The sequence below is a fragment of the Papio anubis genome, chromosome 1 (assembly GCF_008728515.1).
Source record: "Papio anubis isolate 15944 chromosome 1, Panubis1.0, whole genome shotgun sequence".
NCBI classification, from domain to species: Eukaryota; Metazoa; Chordata; class Mammalia; order Primates; family Cercopithecidae; genus Papio; species Papio anubis.
Window position 1 is genome coordinate 200,161,841 of NC_044976.1, and position 14,807 is coordinate 200,176,647.

The following is a 14,807-nucleotide window of genomic DNA, read 5'->3' on the forward strand; positions in this document are numbered from 1 at the left end:
CAGGAGAGGGTTCTTGTACCTCGCACAAAAAAGAATTCAGGACAAGTCTATAGATCGGAAGCAAGTTTATTGGAGATATAAAGAAACAAAAGAATGGCCACTCCATAGGTAGAGCAGCAGTATGGGCTGCTCAACTGAGTATACTTAGGGTTATTTCTTGGTCCTATGCTAAACAAAGGGTGGATTATTCATGAGTTTTCCAGGAAAGGGGCGGAGACTTCCCTGAAACGTGGTCGCCCACAAGCCTGTGCGCCTCCAAGCTGGGACCTCTTGAGTCAGACAGCTGAGGCCAAAGACTGGGCATCACCCTGTGGAACAGTGGGTGTGGGAGAGATTTGGGCTGGGTGCTCTGTTGCCTTTCAGGAGATGGTTCTCACCCTATGGTATGATGCCTGATCACGGCTCATTCCCACCGAAGAAAAGCTTTGTGGTGCTTCATGAATGAGTGCCTGCTAGGACAGGGGTGAAATGAAGAGTGCTCCGGGGATGGACAAGTCCCCAGATGAAGAAAGTGAGACCCTCGCCTGGTGTCAGGCTTACCAATGACCATGGGAGGGGATGGATAGGGAAGCAAGGTCTGGGTGAAGATCTAGCTCTCAACTTCTAGGAAATGGGGGTGGCCTTCAGGACAGGTAAACTCCTTTGCAAACACACAGACATCTTGTGAGGAGAGATACACGGGGAGGGGAAGGCAGAGCCCACCTAGGCCAAAACATCATTGTGGGCTTTAAGTTTCAAACTAGACTTTTAAAAGTCAACAGCAGGCCGGGCGCGGTGGCTCAAGCCTGTAATCCCAGCACTTTGGGAGGCCGAGACGGGTGGATCACAAGGTCAGGAGATCGAGACCATCCTGGCTAACACGGTGAAACCCCGTCTCTACTAAAAAAAATACAAAAAACTAGCTGGGTGTGGTGGCGGGCGCCTGTAGTCCCAGCTACTCGGGAGGCTGAGGCGGGAGAATGGTGTAAACCCAGGAGGCGGAGCTTGCAGTGAGCTGAGATCAGGCCACTGCACTCCAGCCTGGGCGACAGAGCGAGACTCCGTCTCAATAAAAATAAAAAATAAAAAATAAAAATAAAAAGGTGTATAGAAAAGTCTCCCCACATTCCTCTACCCCCATCTACTCCACCTACCTCCAGAAAGCAGAACCACTATTACTAGTAGATCTTTGTGTAGTTTCTGAGAGATTTTTATGCAGATATAAATAAATATTTTTTGCCTTCTTTCTCCACAAATGCTGGCATACCCTACATGCCATTCTGTCTTTTGAATTTTCTTTTTTTTCAGACAGAGTCTCTCACTCTTGCCAGGCTGGAGTGTAGTAGTGCCATCTCGGCTCACTGCAACCTCCACCCCCCGGGTTCAAGCAATTCTCCTGCCTCTGCCTCCCAAGTAGCTGGAATTACAGGTGTCCGCCACCACGCCCGGCTAATTTTTTGTATTTTTAGTAGAGACAGGGTTTCACTATGTTGGCCAGGCTGGTCTCGATCTCCTGACCTCGTGATTTGCCTGCCCCAGCCTCCCAAAGTGTTGGGATTACAGGCGTCAGCCACTGCGCCTGGCCACTTCAGCTTTTCAGTTGAACACTGTGTCCCAGGGACCTTCCCACATCAGTGTATGCAGAGTTTCCTTGTTCCGTTTTATGGCTGTATACTGTTCCACTTCGTGATTAGCTGGACCATAATTTTCTTTACCATTCCCCCAATAGAGGACACTAAGTGCTTTCCAACTTGTTCTTTTAAACATAAACAATGCCACCATGAAATGAACAACCTGGTATACCTTTCACTTTTTGGGATGCGGCTCTATCGTCAGAATAAACATAAATTTCTAGAAAGGAAATATCTGGATCAGAGTGGGTGCATTGGTAGCTCTGAGAGGTATTCACAAATAGTTCTCCAAAAAGGAGACACCAATTTACACTCCCACCAGCAAGTAGGAGGGTGTTTTACTTTTTCTTTCTGAGATGGAGTCTCACTCGTCGTCCAGTCTGGAGTGCTGTGGCTCGATCTCAGTTCACTGCAGCCTCTGCCTCCCAGGTTCAAGCAATTCTCCTGCCTCAGCCTCCCAAGCAGCTGGGATTACAGGCGCCCCCCCCATGCCTGGCTCATTTTTTGTATTTTTAGTAGAGTCAACGTTTCACCATGTTGGCCAGGCTGCCCTTGAACTCCTGACCTCAGGTGACCCATCTGCCTCGGCCTCCCAAAGTGCTGGGATTACAGGTGTGAGCCACCGCGCCCGGCTGTCTTACTCTTAACATATCCAAAGTGTTCCACTTTTCTTCCAAGTCTGCCTCTCCTCCTCCTGTCACCACCATTACCCATTTGCTCAAGTCTGAAAGCAGGACGCCACCCTCACATCTCCATCCTTGCGCCCCAGCAGAACACCCTGACAGTACTTCTCCTAGAAGAATCTGTCCCCGTCCCGCCTTCACTCCGGTTACATCTGGAGTTAGCCTCAGCCCCTCTCACCTGGACACCTGTGCAGGTCCCCTGCCTCTCCACTCTCCCCCCTCCTCGCCAGCCCACCCCGTCCTCTACACTGCAAGCCAAGGGGCCACAAACACTGCAGCCAGGCAGGCTCACTCTCAGCCCATCATAGGGGTGGAAAATAGGACACTCCCCTCTGCAGGATCCAGGCCGTTTGGTATATCCCTCAAAACCTGGGCCCTGCTGTAAGGCCCGGACCGGCTGGAGTTCTAGGGGTCGTCTCCCTGCATCCATGTGAAACTTCCGAGCGTTTGTCCTTGGGGTTTTGCCTCATGGCATCCCAGAGCCACGCAGGCACTAGGTTCACACCCTGCCGCCCTGCGAGATGAACAAGAAGGAGAGCAACAAAGGGAGATTGCTGCAGGCCTGAGTGTGGAGGAGAGAGAAAGAACAGCACAGGAAAGAGAGGCCAGGAAGGCCCCAGCTGCAGGCTCAGGTTCACTTCGTGTAGAAATTGCTCCAGCAGATTGCTCTGCTAAAGAGAGGAAAATACACTTGACGTACGGTCCCTGCTTGGCTCAAAGCTGCGTGTGTCTCTAGGCTGGTGACAAGCGGGCAGAGCTTATTAAAAGCAGTGCACATGGTTCTCTGCCCAAGCTCAGAGCCCTTTCCCTTTCCCAGTGTGGGTGAGGAAGTGTGCAAGGCCTAGTAGGCCTCAGACTGTGTGGCTGCAGTTTCTGTAACTGTTGTTCATCCTGAGAAGCGAAGGTTTGGAAAACGAAACGGAGAGACCCAAGAACGCTATCGGCTTGGGGCATTGGTTCAATGTTTACTCGGCAAATGTGCATCGTGCTCCTGCCCTGCGCTGGGCTGAGCTGGGAGCAGGATTAGACACTAAGACAAAGTCACAGAGAAGTCCGGTGCCACGAGCTCTGCAGGAAAGATGCGCCCAGGGCTCTGTGGGCCGACTTTGGGCAGGAAGAATGATGAGGATGTAAATCCTGAGGATGCGCTGGCTCCCGCAGACATTCTCAGAATCCCAGAGAGCCAAGGGGCAGGAGGAATTCCAGCTGTGGTTCTGGAGGATTGTTAAACCTTTTTGGTGTGTTTCCTACTCTGAGGCATGTTTGCTTTACTCACAATGACGATGCGATTCTCTGATTACCTAGCAACTATAATAAAGCTCTAAAGGAAAAGACAGGTTCTTCCAATGCATAGAGAGTCCCAGGTGGAAGGACAAGACCCCAGCCTGGAGAGGAGTTTCTATCGGGAGGAGAATGAGAACGTAAATCCCTGAAGCTGGGAGTGGGTCCGGTGCTGGACCCACTCTGGACAGTGCTGAAATGTACTTCAAGGTCCTTTCTCAGTTGCTGGAGCATTTGAAGGGGATGTTCTCAGAGATCTGGGCTGGTAATCGTTTCCCTGCCGAGGTTTCACCAGATGGCCCTTATGTTGCCACACCTGTCTCCCCAGGTTGCGCTCCTTAATCACTTCGAACCAGAGCCATCTGCCAGGGCAGCGGGCAATGCGATGCTCGTGGGCAGCTCCATCATCTCTAGCCAAGAATCATTTGGATGGGCCAGAACTGCACTCTGGTCCCAGCCAGAGGACCCCAAGTTCCAAAGTCCCTCATTGTGCAAACAAAGAGACACAAGTTGAGGCAAGTCAGGCTCAGAAGGAGACCATGAAAGTCAGCATCTGTGGGAGGGGCAGGGGGTGCAGAGACGATAGGGGAAAGGGAGGAACCAGCAACGCCTGATCCCCTCCATGTGCCCGACTCTGCAAGTGGCTTTGTTTCCACAAACCTGCCATGCCTCTAGGAGGCAGCACCGATTGTCCCGATTCACAGCTCGGAAGCAGGGACAGACAGCATGGATAACTCGCTCAAGATCACTTCAGGCAAAACTGGGAATTTGTCTTAGTTCATTCAGGCTGCTATAACAAAACAGCACAGACAGGGTGGCTTATAAGCAACAGAAATGTGTTGCTCACAGTTCTGGAAGCTGGAAGTCCAAGATCAAGGCGCTGGCAGATTCCATGCCTGGTAAGGGTCTACTTTGTGGTTCCTGTGTCTTCACATGGTGGAAGGGAGGAGGGGGTTCTCTGGACCTAATCTTTCATTATGGCACCAATCCCATTCATGAGGGCTCCACCCTTCTGGCCTAATCACCCCCTAAAGGTCCCACTTTCTAATACCATTACTTTGCAGGGTATGGGTTCAACATACAAATCTTGGGGGGAATACAAGCAATCAGGCCATAGCAGAGTGAAAGCCAAATATCCCCAACTCTAATGTCTACCCCTCCCCTGTAAAACCATATGCAGGATCTACTAGAGAGAATGTGTGTCAGACTGAGTGCACATTCCTGGGAACTGAGAGCTTATATAAAAATTCACATCATGGCCTTTTAACTGCACCCATTAACTCAAGACCCCTTGTCTCCAAACCCCAACTTTGACTAGTTAGAGAATCACACAGAAATCATTATAAAGTGCTTAGAACATCAGGGTTTTCACACGGTGACTAATACTTTTGTTTACTTATTTTTATTGATACATAATATTTGTACGTATTGCTGGGGTACATGTGCTATTTTGTTACATGTGCAGAATGTGTGACATCAAGTTGGGGTATTTAGGCAATCTATCCCCTCCAGTATTTATCATTTCTTTTCTTTTATCTTTCTTTCTTTTTTATTTTTATTTATTTATTTATTTTTTTGACACAGTCTCTCTATGTCACCCAGACTAAAATGCAGTGGCACGATCTCAGTTCACTGCAACCTCCACCTCCCAGGTTCAAGGGATTCTCCTGCCTCAGCCTCCCGAGTAGCTGGGATTACAAGCGTCCACCACCACACCTGGCTGATTTTTTGTATTTTTAGTAGAGACAGGGTTTCATCATGTTGGCCAGACTGGTCTCGATCTCCTGACCTCAGGTGATCCACCCTCCTTGGCCTCCCAAAATGCTAGGATTACAGGTGTGAGTCACCACACCCAGCCTGTATTAATCATTTCTATAGGCAAACACATTTATCAAACCACCTCCATCCTCTAACATTTGTTTTTTCTCAGATGTGAGATCCTATTTGCGGGACTGTAACAACAAGGAACTTTATTAGAGAACTAGAGAGGCACATGTGCCCTAGAGGAGGAGCAGATGTCCTCTGTGAGTTGTCCTCTATCAGGGGTCAGGTTGGAAGAAATCTGGCCCCCACCTGCCTTTGTAAATAAAGCTTTATTGGAACACAGCCACACCCATTCATCTGTGTCACATCTATGGCTGCTCTGTCACTACAACAGCAAAGTTGAGCAGTTGCAGTACAGACTTTGTATGGCCCACAAAGCTGAAAATATTCATGGTCTGGGCCTTTACAGAAAAAGTTTGCTGACCCCAGCTCTTACTCACTATGGGATTGCCTGTGCAGGAGCTGTGCCAGCTGTGTTCACATAATACATCCTGTTTTCATTCAACAAGCTCCCTTCCGACTACAAAATTCTGCCATTCTCTGATGTAGGAGATGTGACTCAAGGCCACACCGTGCACTTCTCCATAAAGCCACCTCCTGGACCAGTTGGGTTTCTTGCTCTTTTTCCTTCTGAAGCAATCCTCTCTCTCCCACTAGGCCCCCTGAGTGCACTACGCAGAGGTGCCGCCTCTGAGTGGAACGTGCCAGGCCCCAGAGCTGCCTCTGGGTCTGCAGGAGCACAGAGTAGACAGAGGGCTCTCTCTGCTGTTTTCCATCAGGGCGTGTCCCATCTCAGTCTAACAGGGAGGTGCCCAGAAAACAGGTGGAGGTGAGGGCCACTCAGCCCAGGAGCCCTCTGAGCTGTTCCTTCTTGACCGGCACACACAGCTCGCTCCTTCACTTCCTTTTCCATCCACTGCCGGGCCCAAGCCGGCCTTCCAGGGAGCAGCTATGCCTTACCTCTACCGGGCCCCAGGGCCCCAGGCACACCCGGTTCCCAAGGACGCCCGGACCACCCACTCCTCAGGCCAGAGCTTTGAGCAACTGAGGCAGGAGTGCCTGCAGAGAGGCACCCTTTTTGAGGATGCAGACTTTCCGGCCAGCAATTCCTCCCTGTTCTACAGCGAGAGGCCGCAGGTCCCCTTTGTGTGGAAACGACCAGGGGTGAGTGGGGCGACCAGGGGAAGGAGCACAGATGACGCTGAGGCTCAGAAGCTCGCGCAGGAAGTGGAAACGGGAGCTGGGAGGGGCCGGCTATGCTCAGCGCAACTGAGGTGCATCACCCCAGTCTACTGTGGAAAGCTTCGAAGTTTGGAGGCAGAAAATGATATACAGGCCTGGGATACTCTGCGGTGGGGGCCTGGGGCATCTGGCTGTACTCCCTCCCCTGCCTCAAGCTCTCTGACTCCCACTGAGGCTGAGGACCTGGAGTCAGAGCGGGTCTTGTCAGCAGGTGATAGGCACGAATCAAAACCTTATTCACAAGGACAGGCCCCCACCCTGTGTGTGTGGTAACACTGAGATCACGTATGTACAGTGCTCTGTGGCTTCTGGCCCAGAGCTGAGGGTGCTCAGTGTGGATGGATGTTTAGCTCAGCAAGGTCTCAGCAACTGTGTGACAGATGGAATACAAGGGAAGCAGGAATCTTCTCCCCAGAATCATGCATCCCCCATTCCCAGAGATCAGGGTGAACAGTGCCCCACCTCTGACAGTCTGGAGGTGTCTCCCCAAGAGGTACCAGCTGGTCACTGGGTCCCAAGAGGTGCCAGCTTGTGCCTGAAACACCATGTCAATATTTGCGGTGCTGGATTAGTCAGGGCTCTACCTCTGACCCGGTGCCAGCTGGGCTGGCTTCCATTCCCTCCGGGTGGGTACGGGCCTGGGAGTGGCTACCGTGGGGTCAGGTGGCTTTTGGGCAAGGAGGGGCAGTACAAGGGATGCTGGTCCTACAGGTGAGATCCTGAGTGCCCGTCTTATCCTGCCAATTTGTCTTATGCATATAGTCATATCACTTAATTTCCCTGAGCCCCAGTCTCCTCACCTGTAAAATGGAAACAATAATGACTAACGCAGGCCAATGTCTAGCACACAGAAGGTTTCCAGTACATTACAGCTATTGTCACATTATTACTATCACTGATACTATTATTATCATTATGATGATGATTAGCTCTGAGTCTCATCTTACATATGAGTAGCAGAGGACTCACCATAACTACCTCCTCTCTATCTCCCAACATTAAAATAATGTTGATGATTTAAGGTTTTTTTTAATGCACATTCACAAAACCTCTGGGCTCTTCATGGGCAGGGCCAAAGTAAACCTAAGCGGCTGTTTCCGAAGTGGTAAGCGTTTTATTGTTGTTTCCTGCGGTAGGCAGTGTGGGGTGCGTGTGTGTGCATGCACTTGTGTGTGTAGGAATTTGACTATGTGTGTGCATGTGTGTGACTGTGCGCACACGTGCGTGGATATGCTTATGCATATGTGTGTGGGGGGGGCAGGGTGACTGCAGGCATAGGTACACAGGTGCCTTGATCTTCACCCACCAGGTAGTTGATCCCACAAGGTGCCATGTTCGTGGGGAAATCACAGTGAGCATTCAGTGGCCCTATCAGAGTTGGAGTGAAAGCTCCCAGGCACCTTCCTCACCACACCACAACCCAAAGCCACGCTGTGATTGGTTTTGGTTCTCTGCGTATGGCCAATTGCAGTGTGAGGTCAGGGCACTGGCAGATCATGTGGGGTTGCACTTTACAGACAGGATTAGTAGATCATGCTTTGCTAAGTAAGAAAAAGGACATTTCCAAAATAAAAAAGCAGAAGTTACAAGACATAAAACAGTGACCTCTGACCCTCTGCCCGTGACTGTTAGGTCTCCCTGGGCTTATTTCTGGCCTCAACACATGAACAAATGGGCGCGTGGGCAGCTGCCCAGGCTGCAGGCTATGGGTGCATTTTTAACTATGGGCGGAAATTTCCCTGCAGTTGATGTCAGGAGTCCTGAGAAGTAGAGTTCCAGAGAAACTGATTTCCTGGGCTCCCGGTGAGCAGAGCCCCTGACTGGAAGCAGCAGCTCTTTCTGTTTGATCCAGGGTGTTGTATAAATGTTCATGTTCTCTACAGGCGCTTGATATGAAAAGGTTGGAAGCATTTTTTCTCTTCCTTAAAATGGGGACAATAACGCAACTTACGGGGTCCTCATGAGGGTCAGCTGCGTTAGCATGAGTAGAGCACTTAGCAAAGAGCCTGGTGTGTAAAGAATCAGTGCCAGTCCTTGTTATTTCTACTGCTGTCATTGCAACCTAACACCACTGCCTCCTGACTCTAGGAGGGTCCCCGTCCTCGCAGTCTGTCTTGATGTCACTTAGTTTAAAGTATAATCTGTACTCTACAACTCACCTACTTTTTGTCAAAGTTAGAATTCTCCAAGATAAAAGCTGGGCACACAAGCCAGCATGGAGGGCATCTTTGTCTCCCCCTTTAGAGTCTCCCCTCCTGGGACCAGGGCCACCAAGGCCTGCCCAGTGACTCTAGAGTCCCAGATCTCCGCTCCAAGGGGCTGTCTTCCTTAGTGTTATCTCCTCTGGCATTGCCCCAAATGCTGGGTGAGGCCTTCATTCATAGGCCAGGGCCCTTGATACACACAAGCCCCTGCCAAGATGCACCCTGACCTGCCACCCAGCCCATGCCCCTGTACCAGCCCTCTGTCCCTTCCTCATCCCACTGTCTCCACCCAGGGCAGACCCTTTCCTGATCTTAACCCAGGTCTACTATGTTGCTGTTGTTCCCACGGACTCATTTTCAGAATCTGTTCTGCCTTTTCCTTTGTCTGCAACTGAGATTGTCCCTTTGGTCTGGTCCTCATTCCCGCACCCCTATCTGTTTCTTAATTAGGGGAGTTAGGGGCTTTACGTTGTATCTTACAGATTTCTGTAAAATCAGGAGCAAAAGGGCTGAGGATGAGCATGGAGATTCTCTCTGCAGCATGAGTCACAGGGGGTCGGGGGCAGCGGGCCATAGGGAAATCACAAGCGTTACCAAGTTCCCTGCAGACCTCTGTGGCTTGGGCATCGTTTGCAGTGGGGCTCAGCACTACGCGGTGCATGTCTCAGCAGCCCGTGGGACCGTGGGGCTGAGGGCCCTCCTCCCCAGCACCACCTTCTTGTCAAACACAGCTGTGCTTGGGGAGGGTGGGCAGAGCACAAAGCCAAGGGGACATTGGAGGGCAGTGGACAGCCAGGCTTGCCCTCCAGGGAGCCCAGGGCAAGGAGTGCACTGAGGGGGTGACTCAGGGAACTGGCCGGGAGGGGCTGGGAGGCAGAGAGGTGATAGGCTCAACCTGGAGAGAAGGTGACATCACCCCCAGGTCTCATGCAAGGAGCTGTGTACCTGAGGGTAAGCGGATGCACAGAAAGAAGAGGAGGGAGTATCGGGTGGGATCTCCCAGCCTGCAATGTGGAGACAGCCTACCATCGTCCTAGTACCAGGACTCTACCTTGTCATGTAACCCCATCTGTTTTTGGCCAGGCAATTCCTCTCCCAATTCTCAGTGTAAATCCAGGACACCTCCCTGAAAGTGCCCACACCCCTCTAGCCCGTGTGAACAATGCTCCCCAGTGCACAGGCATCTGTGCACACGTGTGGGAGCGTGCACAGGCACAGACCTCTACCTGCATGGTGGGCTTGCTGTTCCCTGTGCTGCTCCCCTGACCCCCAGGAGGGGTTGTCAGTTGTTCTGGGACAGCCCCAAAGGCCCCATGGCCTCCATAGTGCCAGGCACATGACAGGGATGAGCAGACAGCTATGAACAGCAGCGTCTGGCATCTCCAGACCTTGCTAGAAACAGTGACCCACAGAGGAATCGGTCACACATCCAGTCAGCTCCCCAGTTTATACCCGATGACTAATTTGTGTTTACTTGGAGAGAGTTTCTGAGTTTTCTCCTTTTGTATTTTTCTCCTCGTTGGGTGCGATTTGGTTTAAAACAAAAACAAAAACAAACCTCTCCTGAACAAAACAACCAATTGCAAGACAGGAGCTGGAGGCGGCGGCAGCTGCAGGCACAGTTGGTGCGGTTGGCTGGGCCAGGCCTGCAGAAGGCTGGGGGAGGGGAGGGACAGGAAGGATGGGAAGGAGGCGGGCATCCGGGAACAGCCCTGCCCCAGGAGCCGGTACAGCCTGCTGGGCAGGCATCTGTGGCTTTTGGAGTCCATTTTATGTCCACTTGAGGAGTGAGTAGCAGTGGCAGTGGGGGCATTGCTCGCCAGGGCAATCCCCTGGCAGGGACTGGGCAATCAAGACAGGGAGGGCTTGGGGGAATCCTGGGGTTCCCTTTGGGCAGGCACATTCTGCAACAAGTCCAGAATGTCTAAGCTGGCGACAGATGAGGATGTAGCCGTGAGAAGTTAAATGGTCCACCCTGAGACCCACTGCTGAGTGGGGCAGGCTATTGCTAGGACTCTACTGAGGCCCACTAACATGGTCCTGGTTTGCATTGTCCTTATGGGCTCAGCTCAGAGCCACCCGCAAACTCCTGCGCTAGCTGAGGTGCAGGAGGAAGAACAGCAGTGTACCTCCTACAGATGAGAGAGGTCTACCAGGACCCCAGAACTGAGCGCTGCCCCCCACCTTCACTCCCTTTCCAGCCACCGTGGAGATCAGAGTCATTTAATGAAAAGGCTCCAAGGCTACCTGGAGCTGGGGGTGGGAATGCAAAGACGTGTGAGACCTGGCAGAGGAGAGGCCAGCATTTAGGGGGTCCTTACTTCTGCTGGGCCTGGTGCATCTAAAAACACACCGTGTTTTTCAGAAATTCTCCTGGCCAAGCTTTCTTGAATATTCTAGACACTAATGCCGCACATAGCTCTCCCTGGGCAGGCACCCCTGGTGTCTGTCACTCCTCCAGGCTGTCACATCCTGGGAGATGCAAAGAGAGCACCAGCACTTGAAGCTTCTGCTCTTGGTCCTGATAATTCCCTTGACTTCAGAGAAATTTCTATCCTGCCTGTGATTCTTAGGGACACAAGATCAGAGGAGAAGCAGGGTCCTGAGAAGCCTGAGGAAGACAATTCAAAGTAGAGGTCTCTCGGGGAAAGTGGCGCAGCTTGAGCTCCCCACGCGGCGTCCGCCCAGACACTGCTGGAACCTTCCACCTCCAGCCCAGGCCCCTCCTCAGTCCTGGTGCCTGGAAAAGTGGGGAGAGGGGGGAAAAATCCTTCACTCCTCTGCAAGCCCCGGCCCAGTTAACTCACCACACCTGCAGGGTGAGCCAGAACGTGCCTCCCTGTCACAGGATTGGCTGTTTCCTCTTCCGGGACGGGCCCGGCTTCCTCCCTCCTTCCCTTTGTTTAGGTCTGTGCTCCTCTGCGTCCCCTAGAGACGCCTCCCCTGCAGCCTGCGGTAGCTAGCCTTGCCCCATCCCACCCCTTCCCTCTCCATCCTCGCTCTTTTCTCTCCTGGTTTATGGTTTGTCTCCTCCTCAGATGCAATTTGCAAAACTCTCCTGAACAAAACAACCACTTCTGGGAGGTGGTGGCAGCTGCAGGCACAGTGGGCACCGTGGGTGAGGCCAGGCCTGAGGCCGGCTGGGGGAGGGGCGGGGCAGGAGATGGGAGGGGCGGGGCTTCCGCGAGCACGGTCCACCGCATCCAGGGCACCTCCAAGAGGGCGGGGGCTTTCCCTCTCTCTTTGCTGCCATCCAATGCCAGGAATGAAGCCCAGCAACCCAAATGGTGGAAAAATATATGCATTTCGTAAGATTATTTTCTACCCTTTTTTGTTCATGAAATATCCCTCCATATTGTATATGTATATATTAATATGTATTAACGATTAGATTAATATAATGTATGTGCTTATGTGCAATATAGAATAATATATATATGTATATATAATGCACTTCGGTGAAACCATGTGAGAGATGCGTGGATATCTCTCTTTATATGGTATAGATACATATAATTTCACCTAACTGCATATCTAAAAAAAAGAAACACTGGGCAGGGTGGCATGTGTCTGTTACCTTAATACCTTGGGATGCCAAGGCAAGAGGATCACTTGAGGCCAGGAGTTTGAGACCAGCCTGGGCAACATAGCGAGACCCCCATCTCTACAAAAAAAAAAAAATTATAAATTAACTGGGCGTGGTGACTCATGCCTGTAGTCCCAGTTACTTGGGAGGCTGAGGTGGGAGGATTGCTTGAGCCCAGAAGGTCAAGGCTGTAATGAGCTATGATCACGTTACTGCACTCCAGCCTGGGTGATAGAGCAAGACTCTGTCTCTAAACCTATATATATTTGGAATCCACTGGCAGGGAAGGATTAAATTAAAAACTGGAGAAGCTGGGTGGGTGGGGAGTGTGTTTAGTCCAAGGCCCCAGCCTGTGGTGCATGCATTACTCAGCTCGTTGAAGCCCACAGAGGTCACAGAGCTCACAGCTGGGGTAGCCCTGGACTCCTAGCCCAGTGCCTGAGTGAGCACAGGAATCCTCAGCGTGTGGCTGATGTCCCACTTTGTGGCCAGGTGTGGCCTGAGTCTCTTGGGCTAGTGGTTGGTGCTGAGTGCTGCTCAGTAGGCAGGACTCCCCAGGGGAGGAGATTACCAAAGATGAGCCCAGGCTTGTCCAGAGCATAGAGAGGTGGCAGCCTTTTCCATTCCCGTGGCCCTCCTCAGGGAAAAGAATCAAGCATGACAAAAGCCCTCTGCACCAAGAAAGCAGAGACCCTGAGCCCGCCTTTCATGGTGGCTTGCAGCATGGCAGGTCTCAGTCTAATAACACTCTCTTTCCTCCAGGAAATCGTGAAAAACCCGGAATTCATTCTTGGAGGAGCCACCAGGACTGATATCTGCCAGGGAGAGCTTGGTGAGTGTGAGTGGATGGAGCATGGCGAGAGGGAGGTTAGGTCGCTGGGACAGGTGAGCAACCGCAGCATGGGGTCCCTGAGGACCCAAGAGGCATGGGGTTGGGGGAACAACACTGCTTCAGCCTCTGCTTCCAATCGTTCCCTCTGAATGGAGTCCAGTGGCCTCAAGCCCCTGTACCCCTGTTCCTCTAGAGTCAGACGTGCCTGTGATGTGGGGCTCTCAGCCCCAGAGTTTCCAGAGGAGAGTGACACCCAGCAGCATTGGTCGGGCTCTCCTACACCACCACGGTAGCTAACACCTGCACACATGAACTCAGTCACCTGCCAGGCACTCTCCCTAGCACACATGGCCTCATTCCATCTTCCCAACCCACCCTCCTAACGTCACAGATGAGAAAACGGAGGCTGAGGAAGGCTCAGTAACTTGTCCAAGGTCACAGAGGTGGCAGACAGGCAATCAGGATGTGAACCCAGACCTTCCAGCAGTAGAGCCCTTGCTGCTAACCATTATACACACTGCCTCTTGAGGAGCACACCCTGGGGAGCCGCTCCCCAGCAATCCAGTCTGCCTCCTGCAATGGACCTGAGTGCGCCTCAAGTCACTCAAATTGGGTCTTGCATTTTAGGATTTAATCCAAATGGGCTGGGTTTACCTTTAGTCTATCTATGAAAGAGCAAGAGAGAGAGAGAGAGAGACTTTCTTTTAAAAAACACCAGTGAAATCAGCCGAGAGAGCAAACCACTGCAAGCTTGTGTGGACCCTGACTTACTTATAGCTGAGGTTGCCACTGTGGTCTATTGGTTAAGAAAGGCCATGCTGGAACCTCCAGGCTGAGCAACTGAGCTACCCTAAACACAAGATCCAAAGTCACAAACCTAGACTGATAATAGCTAATTAGCTAGACAGAGAGACAATTGAGAGAGAGAGAAGCAGATGGATAGACAGAAACATAGATAAGAAATAGATGATAGGTAGAAAATGGGTGCATAATTAGATAGATAAAAAGATTGATAGGTTGATTGATTGACTGATAGACCGTACAAAATAAATAGATAATAATAGATAGATGATAGTAAATAATGATAGGAAGGTAGGTGGGTAAATACATGGATGGATAGGTATAGATAGATGGTGGATGACAGACAGAATTACAGTTGAGCCTTTAACAACTTGAGTTTGAACTGTGCAGGACCACTTCTTAGTGGATTTTTTTCAGCCAAACACAGATAGAAAATACAATATTCCAGGCCAAGTGTGATGGCTAACACCTGTAATCTCAGCACTTTGGGAGGCCGAGGCAGGAGAATCGCTTGAGCCCAGCAGTTCAAAACCAGTCTGGGCAACATAGTGAGGCCTCATCTCTACTAAAAATTAAAATAGAAAAATTAGCCAGGCTTGGTGGTGCGTGACCATAGTCCCAGCTACTTGGGAGGCTGAGGTGGGAAGATTCCTTGAGCCTGGGAAGTTGAGGCTGCAGTGAGCTGAGATCGTGCTACCACACTCCAGCCTGGACAACAGACTAAGACACTGTCTCAAACAAACA

At 51.3% G+C, this 14,807-nt stretch overlaps 1 protein-coding gene across 3 annotated transcripts in view; it reads left to right on the plus strand.

Annotated features, from left to right (window-relative positions):
- The first annotated feature begins 6,113 nt into the window (after positions 1-6,113).
- Positions 6,114-14,807, plus strand: part of CAPN9 (calpain 9) — a 52,516-nt gene continuing 43,822 nt past the window's right edge. The window contains exons 1-2 of one of the 3 annotated variants that reach the window (XM_031659241.1): positions 6,114-6,562; positions 13,193-13,262. In XM_031659241.1, the coding sequence (XP_031515101.1) occupies positions 6,350-6,562; positions 13,193-13,262 (283 nt within the window). In that variant the 5' untranslated portion in view covers positions 6,114-6,349. The remainder of the gene's footprint in view (positions 6,563-13,192; positions 13,263-14,807) is intronic. The other 2 variants (XM_003893778.4, XM_009197789.3) reach the window with 2 other exon arrangements.